The sequence below is a fragment of the Falco punctatus genome (genome assembly GCF_963210335.1).
Source record: "Falco punctatus genome assembly, chromosome: 14".
NCBI classification, from domain to species: Eukaryota; Metazoa; Chordata; class Aves; order Falconiformes; family Falconidae; genus Falco; species Falco punctatus.
In genome coordinates this window covers 19,905,253-19,927,839 of record NC_137594.1, presented here as the reverse complement: position 1 = coordinate 19,927,839, position 22,587 = coordinate 19,905,253, and the positions used below count along the sequence as shown (strand labels likewise).

Sequence of the window (22,587 nt, the reverse complement as noted above, 5' to 3'; positions counted from 1 at the left end):
TCATTGCTTGTACAAAAAAATCAGAATACCTTCAGACATTGCCTATCTTGAGCAGATTAATAAATTTCAGCACATGTAAAAATCTCTGGTAGAAACTGTTCTACTCAGTGTCTTACTGTGGCTTGTGTTTTGCAAGTAAAGTTCCAAAACCTTGTTGCAGGTTTGTAGCAGTGACAGTTCCTAGCAGTGATGTTGGGTCATACCTTTAAATAGTAGTAATTGCTGATGAACAGACCCTCTGAAAGGTTATAAAAAAAGAAGCAGTGACTATTCATTTGGTGGCTTGTAAAAGATTTGATCTTTTCCCAAAACCTTAAATATTGTGTCTTTAAATATACTGCCAGGAGTAATGTTGCTATGTTGGCTGTAACTGTGAGAACAGCTTCAAGTAATGTATAGAACGTTTATTTGAAACATAATAAGCCCCCTGTTTAAGGTTGGTACCCCTCCAGTTATAGAATATAACAGTAAAGGCTAGACGGGAAAAATACTCACAGAACTGTCAATGCCAAGAGTAAGGAGCATGATGAAGAATACCACAGCCCAAAATGTTGATCCTGAAAGAGTTGAAATTGCCTCTGGATACAGGATGAAAACTAAACCAGCTCCTGAAATAGGAAAAAAAAAAAAGTAAAACAAAAAAAAGTATTGCTAAATGATGTTTCTTAGCTTCAGAAAATGTTCATTTTAGTAAGATAAATTATGACTAAGCTGACTTTTACATCAGTCTACATCACACTGAGTAGCTGTTATAACAAAAATATATCCAAAATACTTCAATAATGTACTCATGACAGTTTTGTATTAAAAAATGTAAATTATCTCATTCTTTTCAACTTCTAATAATCTTCTGTGGCATTCACAACCTTACTAGTTATTTTTCAACGATGTAGTAGAGAAGGAACTGTCTATATGTCTGCTGTTTGACAGAAGAACTCTCTGATGTGAAGAGACCATAATCTTAAAGGTCTCTTCTAACCTAAATGATTCTATGATTCTATACAGGAACTGAAATCATGGGTGGCCTGTTACCAGTGAAAGGACTCTACAGCTAAGCTTACCGAATCATCAAGCCAGTGACCTATGGCACTGAACAGAAATACTTTTGCAAGATACTGTGCAGTGATAAACACTTGTTTGGTGCATAGCCCAAACTTTTGAGCGGCAGGATGTTGGGGAACCTCAATTCAGTAGGGGTGAGATGAATCAATGCAGTTTAGAGTTCACATTTCAGCAAGGCATTTACACACAGAGTAAGTTAATTCAGATCACTTCCATGAGATTTTCATGCACTTGTTTGAAACAAATATAAATGCATTTTCAAAGAAATGGTGAACAAAAAGGGGTAAAACTAGTGTAAAATTAACTTCCTACCTTCAGTGGCTACATCCTCAATTTTAACTTTGTGCTCGTGAGCCATGTAGCCCAATATGGAGAAAATCGCGAATCCTGAGATGAAGCTTGTGACACAGTTAATGGTACTAGTCAGCAAAGCATCCCTAATGATGGAGAGAAGAACAACCCAGTGAAAAAAAACCACTTTAATAATAGGCGGGGATTGTCTTATAGTGGTAGGAAGATTATTGTGGAAATATTAATTGTGCAATTACGCTGATGATCAAAAGATCATATCAGCATACTATGCTAGGAAATTACTTCTGTTTACGATTTTGATTTAAAAACTGAGTTCTGTTCAGAAAAATCAACAAAGCTATATTAAATATTAATGTATTAAAGAGTAACGTCATCATGCTAAATGCTAGCTAGAACCTGTAATATAGCAAGAGTGGCCTGAAGTGAAAGAGCCTTACTGTTCGTCAGTTGGTGTGAGCAGATATTCAGGAGTACTTTCAGACAACTCCAGGAGTGCATTTTTAGCAAACTGTGCTGCCATGGCACTGGATAATCATCTTTAATCTGTAATGAGGTTCCTTCAACTACAAAGTCAACTAGGCTCTTCTGAAAAAAATACAACTCTTGTTTATCAGTTGTTACACTGTTGAATTTAGTTTAAAGGTTAAATATTATCCAGTGTACATCATATAGTAATGATTGTACAAAGTTCTGGCTTTAATCAATCTGCCATGATGTTATGACAAATGTATGGGTTTTCCTGGGTATTAGTAATCCTTAATACCAAACCTAGGTTGAAGATAAGTAGACCATACATCTTTAGATGTCTACCTAACCTGCATACAAGAGCATGTAATCTGTTGCATGTGACATTTAGAGCAGAGGACATGGCTCTATGAACATCAGTAAAGCCAAACAGTGCTTTAATAAGCAGAAAGTAAATATTATTTCCTTCCATCAGTTACGCTACCCAAAAACATAGGTGCACACACCATGCTTCATCCTCTTCCTTGTATTACTTTATTTTAATAATGTTGAAGAATTTATGTCCTGCAGTTTTTAAACTGTTTTGCTGGGGGAAGACTGCAGGATCAAGAGAGACCAGATTGGACCCATAAACCCAAAGTCTTTTCTGTTATTAAAGAGGAATATTCCTAGGTATTTGTCACTGATAAGATGCAACAGTATTTCTTGTATCCGACAATTCAAAAACATTCTTATGCAAGTGACTAATGCTTCATTTTGCTTAGTCAATAACTGGATTATGTGATGCTTATCTCATTATAAACTGATCTGAAATAGCTCTCATTATTTTGCATCTAAAACTAGATCACAATTCAAGTACAGATTTTAATATTTTCTGGTCTTGATTTTCAGTATTATTACCCTACCTTACATCACTGACACTTCCTCTCAAGGAAGGTGTGTTGAAGGATAGGTGGGACAGTATAGTGCTGCATCCTGTCCTTCATTTGGAAACAGTAATATTTTCAGTTTCTTCTGTTTTAAAAAAGCCTTTTGAACAAAATATGTCAGGACATTATGGAGTTATTTGACTAACAGAAGGATATTTGTAAGTATTGTAAATGCTACTGAATTGAAGCTTGCTTTTATGGTTAGAACTAAGTATTTAGTTCTAACGCACAGCATTTAATGAAAGCACAGATTACTCTTACAGGGAAGGCAAGGTTTATGAAGCAAGACTGAACAAATACATTAAGCTAAGAACTAAATAATATGATTTCACATATAGTCTGTGGTGTTTTCTTAGTTTCAAGAGGATTTTTTCCATTTCAGACCAAAATTAGAATACAGAATAAAGCCAATTATATAGGGAGCTGCTATGAGACTAATGCAAAATTATTTGCAGAAGATGAGAAACATTATTTTGGAAAACTGCTGTGGCTAGCGTTTTAACTGAAGGGTTCTCAAACCTGGTGATATTACCTACTGCAAATAATCAGCTGGTAACCTAAAGCTCTCAGAAGTCAGTGGAAGTATTCCATGATTTTGACTTTCATTCTGTTCAAGGTAGTTCAAATCTATATATTTTCTTGTACCTTTTCACTTTAACATCTTTTTTTGCCATCTTCCAGTTTACAATGTATTTCTAATACATGTACTTTCTGAATTTATATTTCATGGGAAAATTTAAAGTGATGCTTGTTTTCATTCCAAATGGAATGTCAACAAGACCTTTAAATGTTGGAAGTTATCCGAAGGTGCAGAGCAGTTGTGGTTGAATTTCCACGGTGGTGGTTCAGCAAAACACAAACTGACTTGATTTAAAGTGCGTTCCTAAAGTGGAGCTCAAGATAAAATATCAGAAATACAATCCCAAAGCACAGAAACACTTCTGGAAACTAGAATCCTTCTGCTTTTAGTTCCTGGAGCAGTAAGATTTCATCCTATGTTCACTGTTGCACTTAATGGTACTTTTGAAAGGCAAATACAAGCACAGTTTACACAGCTGCCTAAAGTTAAACCTAATCCCATTCTGTTTTGCTGTACAGCAGATATCTTGGCAGGTTCCTGTTACTAAAATTTTAGTAAGGAAGACAGTGTTTCAAGATTTGGGTTGGTTGCTATGTCTACATGAGACTGACCATCATTAAAAAATAACTGAAGATAAAAAGAAAGCTTAGTACTTATGCCAGCTGCAGTTAAGAGTAAAATAGTATCATTCAGAAATAATAATGAAAGAATACGCATTCTTACCTGTAACAGTTGTTGTCAAACTTATTGTAACTGGCAAATGCAATTAAAACGCCAAACCCGGCTCCTAAGGAGTAAAATATCTGAGTAGCTGCATCAATCCATACCTGCATAATGACACCAACATTGTCAGTGTCAGTTTGAACCAAAAGATACATCAGGGAAATACAAGAAGTGTACAAGACAGCTGGTTTTGGAAAAATGATCAGCATTCAAGCTTATGGGAGTGCTGCTTAGCGCCCATGAGATGTGCTCCATGTGACGGTCATGGTCTGGAATGGCTTAATGTGAAATGGTAAGGGCCAAAGCAGCAGGGCAGGTTCTCAGTGCCTGCACACTGCTACTACGGTGGGGTGTACCAGTTGGATCTGTACTTCTGAGCTTTTACTGAGTACTGAAATGATTACATTATTTTTCTTCTGGGTGACAGAAATACACTTCCAACAGTTTTTGTTCCAAGTTAGTCTGGAATGTACAACAAGAAAACTAAAAATAGTTAATGGGTCAAGAGTTACAGGACATTTTCTTTCCCATAAGAGAGCTTTCTTCATGGGACCATTAGTACACTTTATATGATGCTTTCTTGTTTCAGAAGCTGAAGCCTGACATGCTGTGAGCAGAACCATGCAGGTTATCTATCACCTTTCCCACTTAGTTGACGATGGAGTTACTCCTGTGATAGTAATCAAATTTCAGTTTAGATGCAGCTAGGTACTTTTAAGAATTGTCCACTAAAGAAAACATGTTTTTAATGCTATAACATTTTCTAAAGTGACCCTCCAGTCCAACATCCACTCAAGATGTGCAGACAGAGTTGGGAACAATGCCACAGTGCTGGTCTCCTGAATCAGAAGCCTAAAAATAGCCTACCCTAGTTAATGATGGTTTCACTTAGTTGTTACGCAGAGATATTTAAACAAGCATCTTCAACAAGGATAGGGAAGTCAATGGAGTGAATTATACTCAACATTTCTCAAAATGAGATCTTCAATGTTTGACTAAATCTGCCAAGTGCACAAGACTACAAAAAGCTCTGAATTTCATCTCCCTCCATCTCTACAAAATCAGATCCAATGTATTCAGCAGTGGCTTTTTAACAGATCTAAGCAACTTAGCAGTTCCATCTGCATTGGGATTCTAATGCTAAGCTTTCACATTTGGCCCAGTGGAAAGAAAGAGATTGCCTTATCCCATCCTAACATGATATATGAAAGGACTTATGCTAGTGATCTATGTTTTTCTCAACATAAATGATAGATGCTTTCAGCTACTGCCTGCTGAAGCCTGTGAGCCATTTATTGAACTCTCGATTTGTAGGGAAAATTTTATGAACTGTTGAGAGTTAATTACTGGAAGGACAATATGAAGAACAATCTATGATGTGTTTACTGCAAACTAGTGGGTAGGTGGATATGATTTTTCTCAGTATGCAGTTAATACAAGGTTTTTATATATCATGAATTTCTTTTACTAACTAGCAAAACAATTCTGTAAAATTAATTCCTTCCTCATTCCTTTTATATACCCAGTTACATCTTAATGTTCTATCTCCACACAAACTTTGAGCTCAAACCAGGGTTGTACTCTCTGAAAAGTGTTTATGTGGATAAGAATGTAGGAGAAGGGATGCAAAGCCTTCTATAATTTTTCTTGTTTTTTAAAACTTCCCATAACTTGTGGTGTTAACAAAGTTCCTGAGATTTTTCAAAATAATTTTTACTTAAACTATAACTAGATCTGAATGCTGCCACCATAAGGCACTTGGTTTTAGTGGTTCCCTAGCTCTTTTGTGTCTTGCCAGTGGAGTTGTACTCGTTATACTTCCCCTTTCTTAATATTCAAGCACGGTTAAGCATGTGCTTAAGTGCTATTGATTCAAGTAAGAGGTTAGCACCTGCTGCCTACCAAAGGAGTTACGCATATGTTTAAGGATCTGCTGAGTAAGGGTCTTGGCTCATAGTAGCTGATCAGGAAAGAAATTGAGAAGATCAAGGTGAAGGGAAAAAAGAGCAGAAACCAGAAAATCCTTTAGAACTACGATTAAATGCAAAACAGTTTCTTTGTTATAACAAAGGAGGATGTGAAACAGATAGTAGGGCTGGTTCTTCTGCAGTTCACACTCATGTTCTCTGTTCACTTCAGCTGAATGGCTTCTGATTGATGCATAGTCTAATATATTTTATGGTAGGATGTTTTTATGTGCATTAAAAATGAAAAAAAATAGAAATATTTTACAGGAGGCAGTCATCAATCTTTTCATCTTTCTTCGTAGTTCTTTATGCCATTATAACTTGTCTGCATATTCTGTCTTGTGTATTTAAAGATTAAATTTAAAGAATTTAATTTAAATTTAAAGAATTACTCTGCTGTATGGAGAGGAAACATTGTGTGCACACCCAGATGTTGTATAATCTTCAGGAAATGTCTTAAGGTGTATGAAAAGGCAAGTGTCTTCCTCATGTCTTATTTAACTCTGTATTTAACATTGATTCCTTTAGCAGAACAGAAAGGTAGCTGCTGTTTCACACAGATGTTTAGTGTATTGATTTGTGCAGTGGAGGTGAGTATTGTGGGTTTGTAGCTGCTGGACTTTCAGCAAGCAACATAGCTAGCATTGGTCTAGTTAAGAGGTCCTCAGGTAAATATCTTTCTCCTCTTTTTGTAGAGGCAGCCTTTGTGGATTCAATATCCCTAAAAACTGAGGTGTCTCAGGGCTTGCTGTGCAGTATGTGGCCCTATAAAATGAGGTAGACCTTGGCACTGATCAGGACGCTCTAAGGTCTTTTAGAAGAGCATTGGCAGAGCCCTCTGTAGGTCATTACTGCTGGCGACTTACGATGTTTCTTTGTTAGATACTTTGGGAGGAAAAAAATAATCATATATCAGAAAGATTCAGGGCTACATTGACAGAGAACTGCAGCAGGAGTCTATTCTTTGGAGCCTGAGGACAAAGATTAAACACACAAGCCTATAGCAGCAGCAGGTATCCCAGTCTCTGAGCAGGAGAAAGGCTGGTGTGGCAAAGCAGTTTGTGAAAATTCTCCTTATAACTGATCTTTGGTCTTTTATTATTCTAGATCAACTCTTTCCTGTGGTCTGAAAAATTTAGTCTTAGAAAAAAATACCTTTAGGGTCATCATAGCAGCTGCAGCAGTATTAAGCCAAGAAAGAGCAGCACACAGAATATCTTTCCAAAAGCAGAAGGCAGCTATGATTATGGAGGCCTAGATTCTGAGCCGATGCAAGCTGGCACAGCTCCAGAGGCATCTAGTTGAACTTGTGATGTTTTTTCCCAAACAGCACTTAAAATACATAAGAAAAATTTAAGCACCTCCTTTGTTCATCCTTGTATCTTTGTACTTATGTGCATGCATAAATGTGAGCTACTGAGGTGGCTACTGCCTTGGTGACAAAGGTGAATGAAAGTCCCGTATCTGAAGGTCAGTTTGACTGTTCCAAAATAGAGTGAGATGGGGTCCGGGTTCTGGTGATAACTTCTGTTGTTGAAGAAATGCCAGTTCCCAAATTTAGTATTACAAAAGCAAGGAAGGATTGTTTTGCTAGAAGTGTGTCAAATAGGTCTGTATTCTAACACTCACTTTTAACACACAACTTTAATTATTCAGGAAAAATCAAGTTAGGTTGCACAGAAAATATACAGTGCAAGTATGTACAAACTACAGACATTTCTGAAAGCAGCAAGTTTTCAGTACAGTTCATTTCCCTCTGGTAGAACTATGTGCTCGCTTTTTCATTTTGTAAACATCTGGATGGCCTCTTGACACATCCACAGAGTTACCACTGCCTTATAAATGATTTACGATATTTTTAGAATAGCACAGCAGTAAGGTCTCTGTGGTCACCAGATCGTTGTTCTTTGTAGGTCTGAAATGCTGGTAATTTCATGAGTTAGTAACTATACTCGTAGATCTTGCTTTACCAAGGATGAACTGTTTCTTGGTTCCAGGGTACTCAACAAATTGACTGGTTTGGCAATATTTAATGAGGATGCCTTGCAATGTTGTTAAATGATACAGTGAAATGGGCGTTACTTTGAATAGTAAGATAAGAATTTGCTTATTTGCAATACAGTACTGTGGAAAATCTCTTTTGTATGAAGGACCATGATTTGATTACGTGAGTTTGTCCTGACTTAGGATGTTTAGCAAGGTTTACATAGGCCAGGATTTTTGTTTACTAGGTTAACATTTAACCTAGTGATTCAAAAAGCAGGATTTTCTTCTTGAGGAAATTCTTAGCTTCTTGAGAACTAATTTTTTTCCATGACTCAGTTTTCATGTATAAGGGATAGTGCAATTTATGGCATGTACAGTCAAAGCGTGGACTTTCTTAAGGGACTGCCACACCTGAAACTGCCCTCATACAGGTGTTTTGTGATCAGAAGAGTTTGGGTTGAGGCTGAGATAGTCCCGTTATGGAGAGTGTTGGAAAGGTAGACTATCAGGGACAGTGGACTAGTGCTTATGCAAAAGCAGAAGTGTGGCTATAAATTTCAGAAATTAGCTCTAATATTTTCAGTTTTTTAATAGCAGGGGCAACAGGTTTAATAATAACAAGGGAATAAGAGCAGAAGAATACACTTACTGTGGCTTCTTTTAATCTTCTGAAATCTATGTGCAGGTATGCATTTATTCCATTGTATGCACCAGGCAAGGTTATTCCATGTATTAACAAGACAAATAATACAACATAAGGCAATGTGGCTGTTATCCAAACAACCTGCAGACAACAGAGATCCCAAAGATTAATCAACTGTTAACACGCGATTTAAGAAAAACACAGCTACAGCTGGCGCTTTCTTAGGTTTGTCCATTCACTTCAATGAAGAAGCTCTTTATAGGATGTCTTGGGGGAAAATGCTGTTATGTATCATGAGTCTGTATGTATGTATGTTTACAGGTACCAGTAGGAGACAGTTTGGACAAACAGAAGACTCAGAGTGCTTATACATTACCAGTGTGTGTTAGACTGCTAATTAGCTGATCAGCTATATATTAATTTGTTAAACAAGTGCACTTATTGCCTGATGTTAAGTGATACTTTCATGAAAATGTACAAAAAGCTCTCTGGTGTATCCAACCTTAGAATTTCTTTTGAGGTGTTTTCTGACGGATGTCAAAGAGTAATTTCAAATTACTTTCATCAGGTATTTCTCTTGTTGTGGCATTTTATATAATAAAAACAAAGCATCTTAAACCATTGAAACATTAGTACATTTGGCTGAGAATAGGAGGCACGTTTAAGATAACTTGAAGTCTTTCAAAATACTTTCTGGATGAGACCACTGACGTTGAATTGAAAAGAATATGCTAATAAAACTTCCAGTGGGAACATTACACAAGCAAAACTTGTAAATAAAATAAAATAAAGACTGAGTCAGGATTGTGTATCTCCACCCTACATATATGAAGGCCTCTCACATGGTTTGCTCCCTGAGGATCCTTCAGAAGCAGTGATTTAGCCTCTTGCTTTCTAAAATTAGGAGAATTCTTAAAGGAGACAAAGAATGTAGTTGAGATAGAAGGACAATATTAGCTCTACCTTTCCTGAAGTCTTCACGCCTTTCCACAGACTAAAGAAAAGAATGATTACCACCACCAAGAGGCAGAGGGAAAGTTGCCAGCGAGGCAAGCCAAGGTCATGGATTCCACGGCTTTCGTGCAGGTGCAGAACTCCTCGCCTACATACCACATACACAGAAACAAAGCGAAGTCACTGGGGGGAAAAGGCTTTTACATATCTCATCCTGTGGACAGCAGAAATGGATACTGCACTGCAGTAGTAGTTGCCCTACTGGTCTCGCTAGTAGTTAGTGAAAACTGTTCTGTGAAGCCGTGTACTGCACTTCTTCCCACAATGACTTTATCGTCTCGCTGGCCCATCAGCATCTGTTGTAGCACCATAGTGCCATAATGATAGCACTCCCTCCTTCACAGGCAGTATTTGGGGATTTTGGAAGTGTCATTCACTGATTCTTGTTTCAATGCTGAATAGATGCCCAGAGAGGCAGCATAATCTCCATCCTTGCACGTCTTAAAACTTGGCCCGTAAAGGCCTTGAGCAGACTGATTTACTTTTGCAGTTAGCCTTGCTTTTGGGTAAAGAGTTGTATGAGATGACCTTCAGAGACCTCTTTCAATCTGAATTATTTTGTGATTCTAGATAAGCAAACAGTTGGCTTCTTGCAACTTGAGCACTTCCAAAGTTACTTTCAATTTCTTTTTCAACGGGCTATTGTGAGGCTACAAAGAAGTGGTTGGATAGGAAAAGTAACAGTTGGTAAATTTAAATTAGATATAGTGCTCTGTGTTGTTTACAGAGACAGTGGAGTGATAGCAGAGGAAATTCTGTTGCTTACCAGGGAAGGCTAATTCTTTTAGAGATCTATACAGTGAAATGAACTGCAAGTGTAGAAAAGAGTGTTTTTCCTCATAACTGGTAATATTTACAATTAGAGTTGTCAGAACACATTGTGTGCAACAGGCATAGGGATATGGGAGAGATGTTATAGTGGATCTCCCATCCTTTAACTCAGTTCTATGCTGTTCAAGTGTCTCTTGCTCCTTTTACAAATCTAAAAAATGCAGAAATATTTTGCTTTACTGAAAGCTGTATTTGCAAAGAGGAATGGCACAGTGGCTAGAGCCCTGCACTAGAGCTAAATTGCTGATAACTACTGGTTCTGATATGGATCTACAGGATGCTGGCTCAGGGATTCAGTTTGTTAGTGTTTCAGTGCCCATCCAGATAAAATGGTCACGACCTTCCTTGCCTCCTCCCCTTTCTCTGTCAACTTTTATTTACTATGCACTGCTTGGGTAAAACAGAAAGTTGATCTCTGTTGGTTTCTTTTAGCACCATGATAGTACAAACAAATCCAATCAAAGAAGCTGTTTTCAGTGTAGGACCTTGACATGCTTTGTGAAGATAACTACATTTTTGAGAAACTGAAATACTGAGTGTTCTGCTCTGCATGGCTGCAGACACGTAGAGACTGAAGCCTGAGGTGTCTAATTCCAGCCCCATTGGCTGTCCCTGTACAATCTCTTAGCAGATAAGTGGTGCTTCAGAATTAACTTAAGCACTTATCAAGTCAGAGATGAGTGAGATAGTTGAATAGGTTCCCATATCAGGCAAACCTCTGTCAACTTAAATGGGGAAAACCAAAACAAATCTCTGCACTACTTAATTTTCCCAGCATGTTTCTACAGTTTAAGGCTCGTTAGAATGATCCTTCTATTGATATGAGAGTTGCATACAATTTCCTTTTGGTCCCTAAAACATCAAGGTATGATCAGCTAAGAACTATAATAGTTTTGCTTCTGTAGTTTCTCATGTTTAATAAGAAATGCTGTATTTTTGAGCTGTTTCTATGATTGATCCCAGGTTGGATAAAAGATACTTGTAGAAAGCATCCTCCTAAATTAAGCAACTGAGTTGCTTCTGTTGCAGTAAGGCTAATAACAAGTGAGGCATTAAAAGGGTAGTGACCGTGTGTTTGTGGCATATAGTCAAGAATGTTCCTATTTAGAAAGTATAAGGTAAGTTTAATAGTTATTATACAACGATATAGCTCTATAACAATATAGCTGTTACCTGTGGAAACAGTGAAACATAGAGGCAGATTTCTTGATATCTCATGTAAAAACATGTTATCTTTAACTAAATGTAAATAAATAGATAGGTCTCATTCTACCTTTGCTTAGAGTGTGAATGAAAGCTACTTGTATTTCTGCTAATGAAGTATAATTTCCCAGAGGATCCACAACCGAAGTGGCTCCTGGGCAAAGATGCCTGATTCCATTCTAAACTTATCAGCTTGGGCAGTGATAAGTATAGCCAGGAAAAGCTTCACAGGTTTCTCATCAGAACATTTGTCCAGGATCCTGGGGTGGGGGGTGGGGGGTTGGCAGTCTGTGCTATCACAGTTACACTGCTATCGCTGTCAGAGCTGGATGTTGTAAAGCAAGTCCCTTGGATTATGATATGTAGATGTCTGCTCCGAAAAACTGGATCTGAACTTGCCGCCTTTGTGCTCATTTAACTTTTTGCTATTCTTGCCCAAATATTTTTCCGGATTTGTAAAGAAGCCGGCTTCCTTGTGTGTTTGCTTTCCAAGAAGCAGCTAGCAATCTGTCTTACTGTTCGGAACACTTGCCAGAACTGCCATTTGAAATGTGGGATTCCTAGGATTTTCAGGAGAATCTCCAGTCCAAGAGTTCTGTTCCCTTAATCAAGGTAAGGATCATAAAATAGGAAGAGAAACATACTTTTGTAACCAGTCAAAACAGCTGTGTAACTGGGCAGCTAGGCAAGGAAATCTTCATAGACAGCTGCTGTTTCTGAGCTGTAATTCTGGCAGGTTTTTCTTTCTTTTCCTTTTTTCTTTTTTGTTTTTCTTTGTGACCTCTGAAGATAAGTCATAGAAGCTTTCTGAAAGATGCCCTTTTTGAGGGTTTCTGGGAAGTAGTTCATGAATGTATACCTAGTAGAAGCTACATTTCTGTTCCAGTGGCACCATAAAGTATGAAAGATCTACTGCTAGACTGCAATTTAGGTTAAGATGTGTTGATGTCTGAAGAGATAAAGGAGAGAAGCAGCAGCCAAAGGATTAGATAGACTAAACCTTCTTGGTTTGAAGGATGTAGCTCCATAATGTCCTTTTGTCCTTCGAAAAACAGGCATTTTTTGGAGAAGGGCAAATTTGAAAATAAGTTTGCAATTATCATCATCATACAAGTTGGCATACATCAGTGATGCTATAGAAAATCCACTTAGCTCAATTATACCACGATTATTCTTACTTCACACCAAGGAGTAGTTATTTCAGGAGCAGCTGAGGCTGCTTTTAGGCTGTCTGTGTTAAGGCAGTTTGAGTTCTTAAATCCCTGACTGGCTCCTTTAGATTATACTCGGTCACTTCCCTTATACTGGCCACAAAGAGGTCCTGCAAGATTCCCTGTTCAGGAAGCTCTGAGGTCAAAACACCTGAATTTTCAGCCTTTTGATATTACATCAAAATAATGCAATGTGGCCAGCATCCATTCCTGAACTGAGATTGCCTTCACTAGCTGCTGGATTGTCCCATTTCCCAATGTACCAGAGACATGTACCAGTCACAGAGAAAATGGCACAAATCCCTAAGCCAAGGAACCAGAGGAGATAGAGCACCAAGTAGTATCAGCCTCTGTTGTCTGTCAACTTCTTTAAATTATGTCCAAAGCTACTGAGAACATCTTCGGTAAAAGCTTCTGTCCAGTTCTGCTAACAAAGTCATAAATCAGCACTCTGAGTCAAAGTGAAAGGAAAAATCAGAGGAAGTAAGACAACTAGAATTAGTATTTTGCCTGTAGATTGTTGTTATTGAGAAAAGAATGAAAGTAGATGAGAAATAACTGCAAAAAGGAGACAAAAATATTATGGAGGAAAGACTGAGAATAAACATTAACAGATGGAGCTGACAGAAGGTAGAACAAGGACCTATTATGTTATGCTGAGTCAAATACAAGAGGAGGTAACAAATTATTTAAACTCTCTGATACCCTAGTCAGTGTTCTAACAACATTTAGTTAGTACAGCACCAAGAATCAAAGAACATATACTACAGATAAGAAATTCACTTTTTTTAATCAGGGATTTGTGCAAAGGAGCCTGATTTATGCTAAGACTTCTTTCCACTTAAGGGAGCGTAAATTACATTTGCAACAACTTTGAGACTGTACATCACTGTAAATATAAGTCAGTCCCAGGAGTCTTTTTGCCTGTCTCCAAGAGGAGCAGGAATGTGAAGGGATTTCAGATTGAAGCTGCATTCAGAGATTCCAGTTTCTTTCTTTGGGAGATTTCTTCTTATTCTCTCCTTCCCTGTGCTCTCTGCTGGGAAGATTCCCCTAGTCACCCAGTAACTCTGGCACCAATTCTTGCCTTACTTCCACGCTGCATTCAGCTAAAGGAAATGAGTTCACCTCTGCTTAAATCAGTGAACAGTGGTTTGTTTGCTGGTACCACTGTCTTCTGTTTTGTCTTCGTGCAGCACTTTGGTCCTCTTTAATTTGGTGTCAGATCTCGAAGAGCCAACAGGAAGCCCAGCTGTTTGGTATTCACACAGAAACCCTACTAAAAACAAATTATTGAGAAGGCAGGGGGCAGCTGCCCAGTGGGACTCAGTAAATGAAGGATCCAGTCATAGTCCTAATAATAGGTAATGTTGGAACCATAAATTCATCTCTGTTTTAGTGTTCCCATCTGTATAAAATAAGGATTATTATAAACCTTTGCTTTGTCTCCGCTTTGAGCAATGTAGAACATACTCTTTATGGAAGCGGTAATATAAACAGGGAACCAACCTACAGGAAAAAGAAACACCAAGGGTCCTGATCTGAAAATTACTTTGTATCTTGTTCACTCCAAAACATTTAATCCATATCCAGGAAACAGGAGGCAAGAATTCTTGTAGTTCTGTGTAGAATTCTCCTAGACTTTTTTGTCAGACTGGTTCTTTCTAAGGACTTCCTAAGAAGTCTTTTGTATTATTCATCCCTAGGTGGATTTACATTATTGTATTTTAGAAGGTTTTGTACAGACAAGTCAAGTTAAAGGTGTTGGAGTAGGCCTCTTTTTTTGAATCCCAAATCAATTATAATTTTAGGTTTCAATCCAAACATGATTACACAACTCTATAGGCTCTTTCTTTCTCTTTTTATTAAAGGCAAAAGTTATTCGCCTAAATTTTGGGATCAATAGAAAGGTGTCATTCATCTAAACAATTTTTAGATGTGTTATCAGATTTTTTCAGATCGCAAAAATGTCATCACCTTGTCAGCATATTAATATGTTAACTAACAAATGTATTTGTTAACATAGTAAGTACTTCTAAAAACTGAAGTACTTCTAAGAACTTCCAGGTACTTCTAGAAGTTAGTCACTTTCATGGGATCAAACCCAAATGGCTTGCATAAAGTAAGTATAAGTAAATTAGCTAATATACAAATAGATATAGTCCTACTCTCCTGGGCTCTATTCCCTATTCTGGTAGTTAGACTAGGTTTTTTATGATTTAAAACTTAATGCAAAAAATTGAAGATGCTGAAAGGACTGTCAGCGTATACAGTGTGCAGTCTATAGAAACTAATTTACGTACTCAGTTTAGAAAGCAATTAGAAGCGTTACAATTGTGCTCAGTTAGAAGGCTGTCCTACATGCATCTCCTGTGTTATGTATTTGGGCAACCATAGTTCAGTTTTCGTTGCTGACAGTTTCCTTTAGAGTTTAAGATGGTTGGTTCTTTGATCTGTGGAAGGTTAGGCTATCTATATTAAGCAGGTGTGGATGGAGTTGTTTTTGCACAGTTTGCCAGGCTCCAGGTATTTTTACTTCAGGTACAGCACTGCTTAAATTCAGCTGTACTGTTTTCATGTGCCCACAAGGTCTACATCCAACTTGTGGTACAACCCCTGCAGACAAGCTGGCTCCACGCAGATGGAACACCAATGTCTCCTCACTGTAATTCTGGGGCTAGGGGTGCAGTGTGGAGACAGCAGCGTGGCTCCACATGAAGTCAGCAACTGCAACAGGCTTAGCCTGGCTCAGACCCAGCTCTGCCATACATACAGCTGCTGCCTGAGCCGCTTGGGTGCCTCTAGGTGCTTTGTAAAGAGCTCGGAGTATGGCATCACTGCAGTGCAGAAGGACAGCCTGGCTACAGGAGAGTGCTCTCCTACAGCCAAGAACATAGAAGACAGGTGCTGAGCCACCTGACGCGCAGTACTACGTGTGCACTACAGAACTCTCCCCCACCCTGGAGTGCTGGGCATGCTTCAGAGACATGCCAGGGGCTCTGCAGCAGCCAGCTTGGGTTCAGCTGGAAGTACTCACTCCAATCTGTTGGATGCTGCATTGTCTTTTGCCAACCCCTTTGTTTGGGTTTTTCTGTTACTCAAGATATTTCAGCTCCCTCTTGTGTTGGAGAATTGAGCTGTGTAATAGACTTAAAGGTAGGTTTTTTGGAATCACTTCCAGAAAGATAATTTACCAGTGACACCCTGGGTGGCATATAATTATTATTTTTACTGAATGAGATGGTGCACAATTTGAATCATGATAATCCTGAAATTATATGTGGCCACTAGGACTAAATTCTTCATTCACTGAGAATGTTTATCTGAACTTACCGAGTTCTTTACTCAGTTTAATTCTCCTATTAACTTAATATTTCTGACCTCCCCTGCTATTCGTGCCACATCAGCACATTCAAGTCTGCACAGTGCTCTGAAAATAAGAGTTTTTCAAAATCTGCTTCTAAACCCATTATATTGAGATTTGCGGGTAGAATGGAAATGCTTGAATTTCACCCCTTCGTAGATCTAATGAATACTGAACTCCTGAGAAAAGTTTATTGTTTGAGGATACCTGGCAAAGCAGGTAGAGCACAAGTGCTCCCAGCTGCCCTAGCCCTGGGTCAGCAAGTTGAATGGCTCTTCAGTCAGCATTTTCAGTGGGCTGTGCACTGCCCTAGATGGGAGGATCATGAAAGAAGAGTCCCAGCCCCTCCAAAGAAGCTGTTGAGCTTTCATGAGGCTTTACTGATTTCAGGAGAGCTGCATGGAGAGACACAAGTTGCCAGAAGAAAGTCAACTCCAGGAATGCCCATGCATCAAAAACTGAGGACCGCTGGCACATTTAAACAAATGAATGCTCACTTTAGGTTTGACATTTGTTGTAATGCTGAGTCCTTTACACAATGAGGTTAGGTTTGTAACCTTTTTCATGGATTAATGCTCAGATGTGATAGCTTTGGATGAGCAAACATTTCCCCTATAAGAAGCAGCATGTAAAACACTACTGGTGATACAATGTCAGTACTATGTTGTAGAGAACATTTGATGAGGACCAGGTGAATATAAATGGGTGTTTAGTTACGTGACACCTTTATTGGTTTTGCCTTGAGCAGTATGTGCAGGTGGAGATGCTCCACAGGGAAGGGCTCTGCTTCTTCTTGCCAGTATTTCACATACAAGGTAATATAGGGGAGGTGCTGCAGCACTGACCTCAGGTACTATAATTATTGCTCAGAGCCTGGTACCACTACCAAAATACATAGGAATCTGTATGTAAAGATAAGCAGTTAGAATTTCTCCTACAAGTTAGCACAGAAGAAGCCAGTTACATGCATCATGATGTGCAACTCCTGACATTTACAGTATTTCATAACACCCCCCCCTGCAACCTTAAGTTGGCAAAGTGGTCATTCTTCCAGTCTTCTGGACTTGCTACATAAGGGCGTGTTGTGGTTTAGGAATTGTTTCCATAAAGCTGTCCAAGCCTAAGAACATGTGTACACACTGATATGTATTGTCTTCCACTGTACTCACATTTAATCTCTTTTCTCTTTGTGTAAGTAAATGGTCAACAAATGTGAAGACGTGAACATATGTGAAAAGTAAATTTCAAAGCTGCACATGTAAATATTTGGGGAAAAGCTGTTTTTATTTTATGCACATAAAGACTTGTAGCAGAAATTTCTGTGCACTGAGTCAAAAAGAGAAAGATTGAGTTACTTAGTTGAGTCCAAAAAAGTGAAAACAGTCAAAAAGTAAATATACAGTGTGTAGAGATGCATATAAATGTTAGTCTCAGACTATGGATGTATAAGCAATGCACCCAAACACTTCCAAATATGCCTGTGCAGTTCATATAGAACTGATATCTAAAGCAGCTTGTTTACTGCTGCTTCAGCCACGTGGCCATGAAATTTCCCACATGAAGTATTTAATAATGTACCTGATTCTAAGCCCTCTGAAATCAGAGGAGGAGTTCTGTTACATTCAGGGGATTTTCTAGGGGTGAAGATACAGAACCTGTCTAGAATTATTGTTAGTCTGTGCTTGAGTGATATCTATGAAGGTAAACAGATGACTATTACCCAACTTCAAATCTCTCAGAGACATCTGATAACTTTTCTTTCAATTCAGGTGCAAAAGATGAGTAAGTCTAGATGTCTAGAGAGATTCTTAATTTCTCATTGCTTACAAACTCTCTAATCAGTTTATAGGTTATGAATGTTACATGAAGAAACCTCTTAAAGAATCTTCAGATGTTTTCAGTGGAGGTTTTTTGTCCAGAAAAGAAGTATATTACTGAGAAATGCTGATATTGTTTAGCATGTGCTTAGAATCTTTTCTTACCAATTGTGATTAGCAGAATATAGGGCTATCCATTCTAATTAGTTCTTCTTCTCTAATTCAGTTTTTATAAACATTTATAGGCAGAATTGCTTATGCTTACTTTTGAAGTCATGTTTTCTCTCTTTTGGGAGAGGTTGCTTCACAGTTGTTTTACAGGGATAGGTTCGTGCCTCCTCCTTTAGAGCACATCGCATTGATCACGCCGTTTGATGTGATGCTGGACTATGTGGACCCTTTGGTCTGTGCTGGTATTTCTGTGAAGATTTGTACCCCAAAGCACAAACCTATGGGCCTATAAAAGTGACCTTTGCTGTACAGCATGAGAGTTTTTCAGGATATTGTTGGTTCACAGGCTCCTCATAAATTTATGTTTGTAAATATGATAGACATAGACTGCTGTGACTGAACACTGTCTCTGTTCCTTGTTCTTAGGTAGCTTTTGGCAATTACTCACAGCTGAGCAGACTTGTGAGTTCTGTGAATTTCCTTTACTGAATCTGGCACAAAAAATTCCCTGTAAAAATGTGTTTTATTTCTTATGCAGAAAGAATGGATTACAGCCCTGAGAAAAAGTACTATCAGAGGAAAATAGCCGTAGCTTGATACATTTGTTGACAATTTCGTTGTTTTGTTTAAAAAATTGCCAGGACTTGTTCCTACAACAGATCATGATTTTTTACAGGCACAGTATCTCGTGAGAAGAATAGTGCTTTTGTTCCTCCAAACTGGTATTTTTTAATTGTCAGTGTAAATGAAAGCAAGATGGTAACAAACTTTTCCCAGACATGAGAACAGAGAGAAGAAATATAAAGTATGCCTGTATTCAGATAGAATATTTAAATAAGAGTGATATGGAGTGTTTAGGGGAGCTTTTTTACAGTGGTGCACTTCCATTCTTCCAAAAAAAATGTTTATAATGAATTATTTTAACATATGTTGAAAGGATAGAAGGTCCTTTGCATTTTGTATGTTTAATTCCAAACCACTGAAGAGGAAAGTAATTAATGTGTTCCTCCAAAGAAATGTGGAATTCATGTTTTATTCCTAACTGGATTTCTCTTATGACTATTACTAGCAGAAGGGCACCAGTTGCTATCAGAATTTGGAGTGCTCGCTTTGCTAAGTTTGCAGTGTACAGATACTTTATAATTGATTTTAACCACCTGTAATGAAGTATTGTAGAGGTCCTGTTCCTTGCTGTTTGTAACCAACTGCCCCATTGATGTCAGTGGCACCTTGGCCTGAATTAAGCCTGAGCAACTGAAACTAGGCTCAATAAAACAAAACACTCTAGAAAGCCTAAGTGTAGAGCCACTTCTAGCTGAATTACTGCCTAACTCTTCAGGCTTGAAAACAAAAGCCAAATATGTTTGTCAAAGTCCTTCTTTCGCTGCCTTGGCACGGAAATTGCAATTTGAAGTGATTTCTTCCAAGTCTGAGGCTTAGAGGTTTGTCCCTGCTTTCGCTCCCTGCCAAATACTGGATAGCTGAAAGATTTGGCCTCAATTCTTAGTAAGTTTTCCCTTCTTTCACTCAATGTAAGTGATGAGAATCAGCATATTTCTGTTGAACTTAGAGGTGCCTTTCTTGAAGTATTAGATGAACTATCCCAGCACAGTACTTCCACCTCTTCCTACAGTTTATTCCTGTACTGGTGGAGATAGTCAGCTCTGGCAGCTGCATGGTTTTAGGAAATAATCTACTCTAAACTCATGCTCAGGCCAGCTTTGTGTGGAGGAGCCATGTCCCAAAGAGAAGTGTCTGTTTCTCTTAAGGGTAAACACACCATCTTTCTGCTTGTGGCCTGTTTTGGAAGTACCTTTCTGTCATTCTCCAACAGCAAAATAGATGCTTGGTGTTTCTGGTCTCCTTGCTTCCAGTTCAGCCTGCCCACCAGAAGGCAAAAGTTTGCTTATGTTCTTGATGTAAATATACAACCTAGAGAACCAAGTTCAAGCTTTACCACTTCCCGTGTAGCCTTGGGGCTGAAGACTTCAGTGCTTGGGCACATTTAGCATCCTTACTAAGTTTTCCGTAACGTGAAGTACATCCCAGTAACACAGAGCAGCAAGTTCTTGTTACGTTAGTTACTGTGGTTAAAAACATGGCCTCAAATACTCCAAACTGGATGGTGTCCTGTATGCCTTGGTAGTACCAAGTAGAATAATGGAACCTATTTTCACCTCCACTAATAAAATCACTCCCTTTCTATGCTACTTTTACAGCGGGCATCAATCCTTGTTTTAATGCTAATTATCATACCTTGTTGGGTTAGTGCTGGGTTTCCATAGGTATCCCTCTGAAGTCTGAGTGGTATAATTTGATTTCCATATAGTATAAAACTAACTGCTCTATTTCCTTGTTTCTCTATATAACTGATAAAAACTCAAAATCTGAAATCTGCCGTAGTAAACCTACTGCCCAAAAAATAATTGCTTCTGTTATTGCTAATGTCTTGCACAGCTGGATAGCAGTACAAAGCTTAAGAAAGTAAGCATAATCTTAGAATTTGGAAACCAGTGTCTTCATGGTGCTGTTACTTTAAAAACTCTTACTCATCCGCAGCATTACTGAGGAAGGATCAATTAGCTATCTGGTTAATAATTTAGGATTTCTAGCTGTAAGGAATAGACTGACCCGACACAAACTTAATCCATCAGGAACTGTAGTCTCCTTTAGCAAAGATTTGTTGATCAAGAAGTGACTACTGGCCATCTACCAAGAAGAATCAGGTGTGATTCCTACACAAACACTGGGGTCAAGTTAAGCGGTTGTTCAAGCAGTCGTGCAATATGCTATAAGAACATGCAATATTCTTAAAGGAGAGTTCAGCTTTTACTTGAAGGGGTTTTCAGAGGGAATGTAGCCAGTCAAGACCTTTACTTGAACTATTACTTAATATACTGCATCCAAAAATGGTGCATCATTTTGTAAACCCTCTATACTGATGCAAATTTAAAATTACAACATCGCTTCTATTTCCTGACCCTGTTACACATAATACATATCTTTATAATCAGAAGATTCAGGTCTCCATGTTGTAAAAAAGCCATGGGAATGAGTTATTTGATGTAATAAAAGAAGAAATACTGTTTTCTGAATTGGGCTGTCTTTATTAGGTTGGATCTGAATACACTAAAACTTTGCATGAGTTTGGGTCCACACCTGAGCTGTACAGCTGGACTTGATGAGCTAATCCAAATATTGGATAAGTGAACATAATGCCCCTTGTGATTCCCTGTTTTTACAGCTGGGGAAGCAGATGTTACAGATTGTGTTACATGAGTGGCTATTCTCATTTTTGCAATATAAACTAGCTGTTAATAAGTACAGGGCCTAGAGTCTTAATGACAGCCCCAAAATTCAGGGTTCAAAGCATAAGGCAATGTCAAATTCCCTATTTCTTCTTACCTTCTGAAAACTGAACTTTGAATCTATTTCACGGTGAGGAAAGAACCCTAATATTTGAAGTTTCAGTTTACAGACAGAATCACAAAGTGAGCTGTTCCCCAGATCAGTGGAACTAAATCAAAACATTGTGAATAGGTTCTACCACAGCCTCACCCACTACAAAGTCAAAATCATACCCCAAGCATGATGTGACAACAGAAGATGCATAGAACCATTTTAAATCATAAAGGAGCAAAGCAAGAATATAGGGATTGCATTTTGCTTTACAAAGGCTTAAACACAAGACAATTATAAAGAAAACCTTTTTTTAAATGCTGTTCAAACATGTTCTGTAATAGTGAAGTTCTTTGTTTGAAGATGCTGAATGTATAATTTCTTATAGTTCACTTCAAAGTCAGGTTCTTTAACAGACTGCATGTGTATATAGCCTTTTGCTATAAATGATCTGTCTTTACATTTGAGTTATGAACACATCATATGTTGTCTTTGTAAGGGCAGTAGATTTCCTAGGTGTCATTATTTGCCATCATAGTGAGTTCCTTTGAACTGACCCCCCCTTACTGTTTTCAGAGCACTGAGATTAGTTTACCCAAACCCCTGCCGACAGTCTGTGTATCGCTACTGATCTTTCACTGGGCTGTCTTCAGAGGAGAAATAGCAGCCATAAATGTTTCAGAGCTATAAACACAGACCTGAAGATCCCTACTGTAGCAAGGCATGGTTTAACACACATTAGGTTATTTCTGGGAACAGTAGTGTCTCTTTGTTTCTACAGGGTTGGACTCACTGCTCAGCAGGTGTGTGCTCTGATATCCTTCTGTTCACAGCACAGATATATTAATTGATTATTCAGATTAATTAAACAGCTGATTCCATTAGCCTGATGCCCATCCTCCTTTCTTTA

At 38.2% G+C, this 22,587-nt stretch overlaps 1 protein-coding gene and 1 long non-coding RNA gene across 5 annotated transcripts in view; one reads left to right on the top strand and one right to left on the bottom strand.

The window, feature by feature from the left end:
• The window catches only part of LOC308053506, a 193,996-nt gene that overhangs the window by 65,240 nt on the left and 106,169 nt on the right, over positions 1–22,587 (top strand). The window lies entirely within an intron of this gene.
• SLC6A2 (solute carrier family 6 member 2) overlaps positions 1–22,587 on the bottom strand; it is a 98,602-nt gene that overhangs the window by 29,068 nt on the left and 46,947 nt on the right. For all 4 annotated transcript variants that reach the window (XM_080364759.1, XM_080364760.1, XM_080364757.1 and 1 more), the window contains 5 exons: positions 9,631–9,769; positions 8,674–8,808; positions 4,072–4,175; positions 1,375–1,499; positions 496–608 (listed from right to left, as the gene is read on the bottom strand). In XM_080364759.1, the coding sequence (XP_080220885.1) occupies positions 496–608; positions 1,375–1,499; positions 4,072–4,175; positions 8,674–8,808; positions 9,631–9,769 (616 nt within the window). The remainder of the gene's footprint in view (positions 1–495; positions 609–1,374; positions 1,500–4,071; positions 4,176–8,673; positions 8,809–9,630; positions 9,770–22,587) is intronic.